Genomic DNA, 12,407 nt, shown 5'->3' with positions numbered 1-12,407 from the left:
TAATCCAGCAGGTGCCTTGAGGACTCCATGGCTATAGCATTGCTCTCCTCTCTGTTTCAGGGGCAGGTCTTTTTAAACAGCAAGAGGTATTTTTTATGTCTCATTCTGAACTTATGTCTGGAAAGTTGACAGGGGACAGGCATTGACAACACCACTCGGTTTATAAAAAGTAAAGCAGGCCTGCATTATACAAGTCAGTGTTAGGCCTGTGGAACCTTGGGGTGTAAGGGGCGGAGATCAGCTGGATCAATGCACCACAGGTAAGTCTATCTGTGCAGTTTATTGTAACTTGGTGAACTCCTAGTAGTACTTAATTTTAAATATTGGATTGAGTTCTCATTTAACTCATCATTAGTAAATTACTTTGAAATGGCTCAAAACAGTATCCAAAATGACACCAGCTGTCCTTGACAAAAGGAATGAATATTTTATGCCTGTGTAGTGTTATGTTACTATCATGGGATTGAGGTATGGGTGCAGGAGCTGGGTACTTATTCTGAAGACTGAACCTACTTCCCTCTACCAACCACACTCATCCTCATTTCGGTGTAAGTGAAGCAGGACACCTGGTTAGAGCCCGCCAGAAGATCATTCCCTGGAAGAACTGGCGCTGAGCATTGGTGTCTTTGGTTGACTTCTCAGCACATCATATCTCATCACTGTCCCTAGAGCTGCGTCTGTCTCTGAGGTGGTGATTGAGAACTTGAACAAGGGCCGCCCATTTTCCATCTTTGACAGGACCATAGCAGCATAGGATGGGGAGCTCTGATGTTGCACCTTTGCTTACACAGTCTTTGGTCCAAGGATGAACTGAAGCTCCCTATCAACCTTCTGGAGCACAGCGCTGTGATGAATTCTCTGACAGGGGCCAAGTATGTACTGAAAGGCAGGCCTGTCCTTATTCCGTTAAACAATGCCATGGCTGCTGAAAACAGGATCTTGAGAGCCAAGCCTTTGTCCAAAGAAGTTATACAGCCTATTTTGAAAGTCAGAAAGCAAGATTCTGTGAGAAACTATCATACGAGGTAGAAGACTTATGTGGTTTGGTGCAAATGCAGGGGATTCCACACTTCTTTATTTAGGCTTTCATGTCTTCTTTCCTTTTCCCAGGACGGACTGGACAGTGGCCTTAAGCTAAGTTCCCTTTAGAGTTCAGGTTTTGTCTCTGTCAGTATACTTTCAGCAGAAGTTGGCCCGGATTCCGGAGGGTCAGACCTTCTTGAGGGTGTTAACGCATCAAGCCTCCCTATGTCTCTCCGACAACGTCATGGGATCTTGACTTGTTTTTATTAACTCTTCAGCTTCTCCATTGAACCTTTTTAGATGATTGAGTTAAAGTATTTGACTTAAGAAAATGACCTTCCTTCTAGCCATTTCTTCAGCTAGATGAGTTTCAGAATTGGGGGCCTTGCTATTGAAGTCTCCCTTTTTGATTTTTCACGAGGGCAAAGCAGTCTTGCGCAGAGCTCCATCATTCCAACTCAAGGTGGTGTCTAGTATTCACCTTAATCAGGAGATCTTTTTCCCTCTTTAATGGGGTCAGTAACAGCTGACTCTCTTGGATATGGGCAGGGCGCTTATAAGTCCTGGTCAACTGTTTCCAGAAAGTGTTTCTGCTTACTCCACTATATTAGTGAGTGCTTCTTAGGCACCGCGTCATGGGGATTCGGCTAAGCAGCTGTGATGGGCGGCCTCATGGTCCTCTGTCCACACGTTTACCAAATTTTACCTTTTTCATATTTTCACCTCACTTGCTAGCTTTGGATGGAAAGTGTTGCATTTAGTTGTGTCTGAGCTTACCCACCCCTTATGTGGTGTGGGTTTGGAATGTTCCTGTGGTAGCTATGTCCTACAGATAGGATAAGGTAGAAAATTGGAATTTTATACTTACAATAAATAAATTTATCTAAATCTATCAGAGGGACACTGCGCTCCCACCCTTTATGGTCAATGTTCAATTATGTTGTTTGTTTGGACTGTGGGTTTGGTTAGTATTCTTGTGTTTACTCTATCCTTTAGGGCTTTGCAATATATGAACTGAAGATGAGCAGGGTTGGGAGAGGGGAAGAGCTTCAGTCTTCAGAAGATAGCTATTAAGTGGCCAGCTCCTGTGTCGTCACCTCAATCCCATGTGAGCAGTGCCCCAGGAGGGTTTGTAGAAATGTATTTAACTGAAGTATAAAAAGGCTCTATTTCTTATACAGTCGCTAATATTAAAGAATCACATGCATATTTTCATATATTAATTTGCGGTGCTTGGCTTTGGTAAAGGACATAACCATAATAGTTTTCAGTAGAACAGTGCTAATAGGTTAAATTACCATGAGACAATAGTAAGATATCTGCTAGACACTGTATTGTCAAACAATAACTTACATGTTAAGCCTCTAACCAGGGCCGGTGCTAGGGTCCTTGGCGCCCTAGGCACACTTTCACATCCGCGTCCCCCTCCCAGGCACACTTTCACATCCGCGTCCCCCTCCCAGGCACACTTTCACATCCGCGTCCCCCTCCCAGGCACACTTTCACATCCGCGGCCCCCTCCCAGGCACACTTTCACATCCGCGTCCCCCTCCCAGGCACACTTTCACATCCGCGGCCCCCTCCCAGGCACACTTTCACATCCGCGGCCCCCTCCCAGGCACACTTTCACATCCGCGTCCCCCTCCCAGGCACACTTTCACATCCGCGCCCCCCTCCCAGGCACACTTTCACATCCGCACCCCCCTCCCCCCAGGCACACTTTCACATCCGCGCCCCCCTCCCAGGCACACTTTCAAAATCCGCGCCCCCCACCCTCAGGCACACTTTCACAATCCGGGCCCCCCCCCCCTTCCCCAGGCACACTTTCACATCCGTGCCCCCCTCCCCCCCAGGCACACTTTCACATCCGCGCCCCCCTCCCAGGCACACTTTCACATCCGCGCCCCCCTCCCAGGCACACTTTCACATCCGCGGCCCCCTCCCAGGCACACTTTCACATCCGCGCCCCCCTCCCAGGCACACTTTCACATCCGCGCCCCCCTCCCAGGCACACTTTCACATCCGCACCCCCCTCCCCCCAGGCACACTTTCACATCCGCGCCCCCCTCCCAGGCACACTTTCAAAATCCGCGCCCCCCACCCTCAGGCACACTTTCACAATCCGCGCCCCCCCCCCCCCCAGGCACACTTTCACATCCGCGCCCCCCTCCCCCCCAGGCACACTTTCACATCCGCGCCCCCCTCCCAGGCACACTTTCACATTTCACATCCGCGCCCCCCTCCCAGGCACACTTTCACATCCGCACCCCCCTCCCCCCAGGCACACTTTCACATCCGCGCCCCCCTCCCAGGCACACTTTCAAAATCCGCGCCCCCCACCCTCAGGCACACTTTCACAATCCGCGCCCCCCCCCCCCCCAGGCACACTTTCACATCCGCGCCCCCCTCCCCCCCAGGCACACTTTCACATCCGCGCCCCCCTCCCAGGCACACTTTCACAATCCGCGTCCCCACCCCCAGGCACACTTTCACAATCCGCGCCCCCCTCCCCCCAGGCACACTTTCACAATCCGCGCCCCCCCACCCCCAGGCACACTTTCACAATCCGCGCCCCCCCACCCCCAGGCACACTTTCACAATCTGCGCCCCCCCCCCCCAGGCACACTTTCACAATCCGCGCCCCACCCTCCCCACGTCTTAACTTGCCGCCATAAAGCTGCTCCTCTCTGCTCCATCTCCGCCCCTCCACTCACTGACACTGTCGGGCCGTGATGATGATGTCACGCCCGACAGTCAGTGAGTGGAGGGGAGGAGACGGAGCAGAGAGGCGGCAGTGGTGATCCATAGCCCCTTCCCCCCTCCCCGTGGATTTATCGGAAGCTGTGCGGAGGCCGTGGAAGGTATGGTCAGCGGTCGTCGCACAGTTTTAAAGTAATTTTTATTCTGTGGCGCCCTCCAGAGCCCGGCGCCCTAGGCAACTGCCTAACCTTGCCTAATGGGAGCACCGGGCCTGCCTCTAACAGATGGGCAATATAATTGTTCTTTGTAAGAAAAGCCTCAAATAAAGTAATTTTATAGTACACAGACATGTCATCGGTTTCTTGTTTATTTTAGTGCTGGCTGCTTCTTCGGTGATGAAGTCAAAGATCGGTCTGATTCCACCCTTCCGTCAGATGTAGACTCAGATGCTGAACAGATACAGGAGCTGTGTCTCCCCACATCAGAAATAAAGGCAGTTACTAGTCCAAAGTCTGATGAGCAAACTGGGGGTCCAAGTGCAGTTCTTCCTCTTGTCTCCCAACAAATAACTAACCTCAACTCCGAGCAGGCCGCTGCTGAGATGCCTACAAACTCTGGGATGACAAGGGCTCCCCAGTGGAGCAGCATTGATCTGGTGGAGGCACGTATTAATTCACTCCAAGCCTCAGAGGACACTACCAGCCTGTCCATACTTGAGACATTCCCAGCGGGTACAGAGGAAACTTTTGGAAGTAATACATATCCCTTATGGAACTGGGTGTCCGGAATGGGCTGCCTTGTTGATTTTCAAAGCCCTCTAAGGTGGTTCACTCGGGAAACCGGTACATATTTATTTTTAAAGGCACTCTAAGTTTATTTTGTTATCTTTCCTTTGCATTTATCTGATGAAAATACTTATGGATGAATATGACCGTGTCATGGAGTCTGCTCACAGAGCTCACAATTCAGTAGACTACCATTCTTTTTCTCTCTGACTGATAATTCTTGTATACCTTACAAACCCCTCCTCAGTCATGTTCATGTATGATAACCACACGCTTCTCTCCAAGCAATTTCAGAAGTGTATTACACTGATTGATATCAATGCAATTAATAGCATTTGGTGGGGGGCAAATCTTGTTGTGACAGGTGTTAAATGATTCAGTAATTGCCACAATAATACACCCAGCAGCAAGCGTGTTTTTCATTACATTAACCTCCAAACAAACAGTGTAATACACTTCTGAAATCTCTGGGAGTGCAATCCTCATCTCACAGTTCAATGGTTTGGGAGTATGACTGAGTGGCAAGGGGAGGTTGTGGAATCATTGTGGGCATTGCCAGAGCTTGGAGGTCTGAAAATGTGACCGGTGGAGAGCCACACATTATACAAAGGAAGGATTCCAGATATCAAATGCATAAAATAAAAAAATATCCTTTAGATCATATTTAACATCCCCTCGGGAGCATCTTCTATACTTGTCCACATAATGCAGCATGTATGGGCCCATATAGACTGCTGATCCTGATCTATCTATGATCAGGATTTTATCAGATGTCGATCGGTTGGACGATGTCTTCCTTACTTTGTTGCGTTTGTGCTATGTTGTAGTAGAGATATATTAGTATTTTCTGTTTTATGAAGGCTATTACTGTCTCTTATTACAGTGAAGGGTTTCTTGGTTCCTTGTAGCCCACGTCACCCGAACCTTAGTGGTTTTTCTGTCTGGCCACAAAATAAATAATTTCTTATACAGACTGTGTAATGCACTTATACACTGGAATGTCATTGAGCCAGTCATACCTGCTTCAATCTCTTGTTCATAATAACGAAGAATGTGAATTGTTGAAAATGCAGTATCTTGCACTTCATTGCATATCTTTCATGCTTTGCTATGTCATTGCTTGTGACAAATACTTAACCTCTAGTATTCCTTCTGCTTTATTATAGAGTTGTTTCATAAAAGGAAAGTATTATAATAGGGTTTATTGCAGGGCTGCACAATGAACAGTCGCCATGGTGACCGTATCATCCCCCCCTTTAGCCATCTGTTAGAGAGGCCACTCTGCATTGTGTTTTATAGGAACTGCTTTAAATGGTTCTTAGTGTTTAAAGTTTGGAGGCACAGATACAACACAATGTGCCCAGTTCTGACATAACGCACTATTACAGCAGTCACAGCTGAGGTCTTTTATTTGCTGGAAAGTCCAGTGACGGCATGACTGGAGCTGCGAGTATATTCTAGTTGCTGGAAACCAGTTGTACTGGCTCCCAACAAATGTATTGCAGATGGGGAAGCCAGATGGCCATTTGGATGTCAAACACTGGTGCAGTATGCTATGGGGACCACAGGCAGGTACAATGTACTAATGGGGGACACAGGACGGTTCAGTGTGCTATGGGGGCCATAAGCGGTTACTGTGTGCTATTGGGGAGCACATGCTGGTGCCGTGTGCCGTTAGGGGCCATAGTATTGTACAGTGTGCTGTGAGAGCCACATGATGTTGCATTATGCTATAGGGGTGCAGTATGCTATAGAGGGCCACAAGTAGGTGCAATGTACTAATGGGGGACACAGGACGGTTCAGTGTGCTATGGAGTTTACTGTGTGCTATTGGGGAGCACAGGCTGGTGCCGTGTGTCGTCAGGGGCCATAGTATTGTACAGTGTGCAGTTAGAGCCACATGGTGTTGCATTATGCTATAGGGGTGCAGTATGCTATAGAGGGCCACAAGTAAGTACAATGTACTAATGGGGGACACAGGACGGTTCAGTGTGCTATGGAGTTTACTGTGTGCTATTGGGGAGCACAGGCTGGTGCCGGGTGTCGTCAGGGGCCATAGTATTGTACAGTGTGCTGTGAGAGCCACATAATGTTGCATTATGCTATAGGGGTGCAGTATGCTATAGAGGGCCACAGGCAGGTACAATGTACTAATGGGGGACACAGGATGGTTCAGTGTGTTATGGGGGCCACGAACGGTTACTGTGTGCTATTGGGGAGCACAGGCTCGTGCGGTGTGCCGTCAGGGGCCATAGTATTGTATAGTGTGCTGTGAGAGCCACGTAATGTTGCAGTATGCCATAGGGGTGCAGTATGCTACAGGGGGCCACAAGTAGGTGCAATGTACTAATGGGGGACACAGGACGGTTCAGTGTGCTATGGGGGCCATAAGCGGTTACTGTGTGCTATATGCCGTCAGGGGCCATAGTGTTATACAGTGTGCTATGAGAGCCACATAATGTTGCATTATGCTATAGGGGTCTACAAGCTGCTGCAGTAATGCTATGGGGGACACATGCTGTTACAATTAAGCAGCATAATGTTTACAGTATTGGGTGATTTTATGCTGGCCCTTATTAGATTGTTTGAAGCCGTTTCCTTTTAATGTACATCTACACACAGATAACAATGTGGCTTGGTGCAGTGGGAGCCGGAGATGAAATAATTAGCTCCTAAATTCTGGCCCTGGCTCCTAGATCTTCACCTGCCTGGTGTACAGTAACTCTTACCTTATATTTGAATTAGTTTTGATCTACAGAGTTACACATAACTTTTCAATCCATTTACCATTTTTGTTCTGGTGATGCTCTAGGATTGTTGGCCAGTGTACAGTCCATGTCGCTGTCTATCACCCCGGCCCATACAGCAGTCTGGAGGAAGCAGATACTCGAGCAGTTTGGTGAACGCACCAAGAGAGAACTGGACAGTTTCCGACACTACGAACAGGCCATAGAGCAGGTACTGGGCAATGCTACATCATCTACAACAGGGAACATTACTTGTGCTGGGAGAAGGAAACATAATACACTAGTATCTCAGTGCCTCCAGCAGCTACATGTTATTACAGTATCTGTTTTGTCTTCCACCTCTTTGTGTTTTTACATTCTGTCCTCTATAATCTAACTGATATCTGTCTGCTCTGCAGTTTTCTGTTCCTCGTTCGTAACCTTTTGTAAATAATTGTGTTTTCTGACTTACTTCTAGTCCGTGTGGGTTAAAACAGGATCTTTGCAGTGGTGGAGAGACTGTAAACCCTACAAGTGGATTGATGTCCGTGTGGCCCTTGAGCAGGTGACAGCTTGTGACGGCTCCAGAGACAGTATCTTCTTTATTTACTACACCCACTATGAGGAAAAAAAGGTAGACTGGCCGACCTAGAAAGATAATAACAATTATGTGAATTGATAAATAATACCCCCAGTGCTTGTCAGTCTATTAAATATTCTAATTCAAATGTTACATGCTTCAAATGTAACCACACATTGTTTTATAAAATAGAAACAAAATACATACAATAAAATCATAAACAATCATAAAAATAGTTGAAAGGACAGCGTGAAATAATAATTGTACATTGAAGCGCACCTTTCACCTACACACAATGAAGGCGGCAATTTTGCGAGCTGAATCAATATTTAGGAGAAGACAACCTGTGATTTCACTAGACCTCGGTGATGTCACTAGTTGCTTGCGATTAGATAAGCTCCATTCTCTTGAATTTTGATTCATTACACAAATTTAAAAACGTATCGGCCTCAATGGATTAAAGGAGATGTACATCTTGGTGGACTTTTTTGTTGTCAATTGCAATAGACATAATAGGCCAATAGGCCATCTACAGATGCAAGTTCTGCCTGTCTTTAGCTGTTGGTTAGATACGCTCTCTAACAGGGGTATGTTATGTTATCTATCCTAGATACTCCACACTGCGTCGTCTGCAGAGCTGGATTAAGGCTCGGGGAGCCCGGGGCACTTAAGACAATGGAGGTCCTATGATGTAACATGGTTATAATTTTAGATAAGCACACGGGCAATACTGTGTGCAGTACTGTTAGGTACATGCAGCTCTGCCTTCACAAGCAGTACAGTGTGAAGTGGGACATACCTCCTAACTGTCCTTGTAGTCGGACCAAATGCTGACTAAGAGAGACAGTCACCCAAATGTGGGACTGCCCCACCAGATTCAGGACAGGTGGCAGACTGTCCTGCTCTCTTCTACCTGTTCTTGTCACTTTCACAACCTGTGGCTGCGTGTTTTTTTTTAGATCAGTTGTTTCTTGTCTGGATCCTGGCATGTTGGAGGCCCTAATTGGAAAATAAAATGGGTACATGAAATTTAGAAAACTCCAACCAGCCCCGGCATTAAATCAATAGCACCCACATTTAATAATGAGGCCTCCCTACAGCCCGAACATTAAAATAATAGTACTCACATTTGACAAATAGATCTATTTCCCTCCAACCAGCCCTAAAATTTAATTAATAGTATTCCAATTTAATAAAGAAACCTATTTCCCACCTTCAAATAAATGAATAGCATTTACGTTCAATAAATATAATTCTTTCCCACAGCCATCCCTGGCATTACATAATTGATATTCACATTTAATAAATAGTCCTCCTCCCCAAACGTATAATGTGTATGAAATAAAGGTTTATTTTATTTGTATGTGTTTGTTTTACGTGTTGCATTTATCATGCTTATACTTAAACTATTTTGTATCTATTATTTGTAGCATCTTGGTTCATTGTCTATTTCTTACTAAGGAACTCCTGTGTTTTTTTTTTTTTCAGTATATACATTTATTCCTTAATGAAGTCACTATATTGGTGCCAGTTTTAAACGATTGTAAACACACATTTGCTATTTATACCGCGGAGAAGACAAAGCAGAGGTGGCCGATTCGCCTGGCTGCTGCTACTGAACAGGAGATGCATGACTGGGTAAGGAAATGATCATCAGTCGCATCAAGACAGCATGTCGGCTTGTATTAAACCCAGTGATTATTTGTAGTTGTATAGAAATTATGATGAGCAGTATAGGTCTAGAATACTTACTGTCTAGGTCTAGAATACTTACAGTCTAGTTTGTGGTAAGACAAGGGGTTGACCTACATAGCCCACACTTATAGCAGCAGAAATAACTGAATTTTATTAAATAATAATTTTGGACAAATAGTCTGTTTAAAGCTTAGTAATTATATTCTTGTATATATTTTCCAAGACAGTCAATTAGACATTACTGCACCAGACGTACAAAACTTATATATGTACACTTTTGCAATTTTGCCAGTGGCTGAAGAACGCCACCGTAGAGACATAATTTTTCAATGGTCCTCCATCTTCCCCAGTAGTTGAATTTGCAGCCCACCCTACTCAGATGACACCCCCCCCCCCAATGGCACCAGTAGTGATCATATCTCCGTTTGTATTTGTGTGTGGATATCCAGCTGCTCAATTGTAAGCTAGTCTTGAAAAGTCTATGGAAGGATAATCCCACAAGTGGCATTTGAGGACATTTATGAAAACGACATGAAAAGGTGGAACTGCTGCTCATAGCAACCAATCAGAGGTTTAATTTCATTTTCTAACTTGTACTAGAAAACTTACAGCTATTGGTTGCTATAAGCAACACCACCTTTTTTAATTTGCACCACTTTTCATAAACATACTCTATTGTTGCTGTTACAATGTGAAATTCCCCCAAAAAACACATGCCTCTTATTGTAAAATAAAATGCGATCAGGCCGTTGCAGTCAATTAGGAAAGTTAGTTACATTTAGCACCATAAAGCTTTACCCGCATCCATTTATCCAGATGGAATATTTTAAATGTCTTCTTAAGAACACTGTCAGCTTAACCTCTTCCTCTACCCTCATATGTGTTCCAATGAGCGCTCCAGACATGAATTCTTTCTTGTTTTTGTTATAGCTCACTCTTCTGAGTACGTCCTGCTGTGAAAATAGAAAAGTACATGGTCCCCCATCCCACCAGGCAATCTGGTCAGTTACCTGTAAAGGAGACATATTTGTGAGTGAACCATCCCCAGATCTGGAGCTCATGAATAACACACAATCATGTGACCAAATGTAAGTGTTACAATGGGATCATAGAGCTGCTGGTAACTGTAGTTATCTAATATCAGTGTCCTCTTACAAATCACTACAGCATGTTGCCACTGATTGCAGGAGTAGCCATATGGTTGATGGCAAAGGATGGCATTGGGTGATAAGCAGGAGAAACAGAGACAGATATTGATCACTATGTCCCTGAGCAGCTCCAGGGTAGGGCTTCCACCACTATGTTGAAGACTTTTTGCTTCCCTGCCACACACCCCTACGGACACCAGAGGGACATGTAGGCCACCCATCACTAGGCTGGAGGCTATTCTACTATATCCATGGATCAGGCTTTCGTGTTTATTTGTTCTGCCTCTGTAGCACCATACTGCTGCGTTTTAGACCATACATTGGTGATTCCAGCAATGCTACTGTTTCCAGGTTCTTCACATTGCTCATCGCATGACTCACAGCTGAGTATAAACATCTAACGTGCTTTCAGATTTGTGTCTCCATTAAACTCCTGTGGCTTCTCAGCACAATGTGTTGTGCTGGTTTGGATGGTATATTATAGTGCTTAAGTCTGATATTATGTGCTGCCACATATCGGAAAGCCAAAGTTCCATGGAATCGCTCAATTGAGAAGCCCATCGGATATCTCCACTCTGCTGGGACCTGAGCAATCATCATCATCAGCTATTTATATAACACCACTAAATCCGCAGCACTGTACAAAGAACTCACTCACATCAGTCCCTGCGCCATTGGATTTTAAACTCTAAATTCCCTAACATACACACACACTGAGAGAGACTAAGGTCAATTTAATAGCAGTCAATTAACCTACCAGTATGTTTTTGAAGTGTGGGAGGAAACCGGAGCACCCGAAAGGAAACCTAAGCAAACACGGGGATAACATACAAACTCCACACAACCAAACTAATGACACCAGTGCTCTGAGGCTATAGCGCTAACCACTAAGCCACCTTGCTGAGTCCACAGACAGTGCTGTCATTACTGGAATAGCCAGGAAGTAATTATTCTTCTTTATTCTTATTTTGCAAAGCGTGCAAAATGGGGAAGTCACAAAATGATTTCTGGCTGGAGAATCCATTTTTTTTTTTTTCATTCGTTTATATATATATATATACAGTAGTGCATCAGTCATCATCACCACATAAAACATTGTACCTTTGACATATGAAATAAGGATTGGTTTAGATCCCTGTGAAAGAAGAAAAGAAACTTTAAAATGACCTGCTGTATGTTCCCTGCAAGCTTCAGTGTCAGTGTACATTTTTTTTTTAGGGATTATGTCTTCTAGCACTATTTCTTTTAGAGACACATCCTGCATTGTGTGGAGTCTCAAAGTCCTGTATAATTCCATTGCTTAGTAATAATGGTAAATAGTACCGTGTATGGTAGTAATGGAGAGACCCTTCTGTTTAAACATAGGTTTTGGCGTCAAATAGGGGGACACCTGAGGCTGGTGGAAAGCAGCAGTTGTGGTGTGGTTTGGGGCATCGGCTATGATCACACGGCATGGGTTTATACCGGAGGCTACGGTGAAGGGTACATACAAGGTAATAAACATCAATTATATTAATCAATGTTCCCTACATATCTATAGATCAGGGATAGGTAACCTGTTGCTCTCTTGTAGTTCCACAACAACTTAAGAACAACAGGTTGCTTAACTTTGCTGTAGATGTAGCCACTCTCTTAAATAGGCAAGTCTGCATTAACCAAGCTTCTCCAGCACATGAATACTTCTTGATTTAGTGATTTTTTTTCTTTACCTTTAGCACTGTTTTAGCAATTGCAGTATTAGCTTACTTGG

The 12,407-nt window shown here is 45.0% G+C and overlaps 1 protein-coding gene across 3 annotated transcripts in view; it reads left to right on the top strand.

Annotated features, from left to right (window-relative positions):
* TECPR1 (tectonin beta-propeller repeat containing 1) overlaps positions 1-12,407 on the top strand; it is a 74,354-nt gene that overhangs the window by 38,079 nt on the left and 23,868 nt on the right. For all 3 annotated transcript variants that reach the window (XM_075179675.1, XM_075179676.1, XM_075179674.1), the window contains exons 10-15: positions 4,099-4,565; positions 7,321-7,466; positions 7,713-7,868; positions 9,303-9,452; positions 10,440-10,597; positions 12,023-12,150. In XM_075179675.1, coding sequence (XP_075035776.1) covers positions 4,099-4,565; positions 7,321-7,466; positions 7,713-7,868; positions 9,303-9,452; positions 10,440-10,597; positions 12,023-12,150 — 1,205 coding nt within the window. The remainder of the gene's footprint in view (positions 1-4,098; positions 4,566-7,320; positions 7,467-7,712; positions 7,869-9,302; positions 9,453-10,439; positions 10,598-12,022; positions 12,151-12,407) is intronic.

The sequence above is a fragment of the Mixophyes fleayi genome, chromosome 7 (genome assembly GCF_038048845.1).
Source record: "Mixophyes fleayi isolate aMixFle1 chromosome 7, aMixFle1.hap1, whole genome shotgun sequence".
Lineage (NCBI taxonomy): Eukaryota > Metazoa > Chordata > Amphibia > Anura > Limnodynastidae > Mixophyes > Mixophyes fleayi.
The sequence above is the reverse complement of the archived record's forward strand: the minus strand, read 5'-3'. Positions and strand labels throughout refer to the sequence as shown.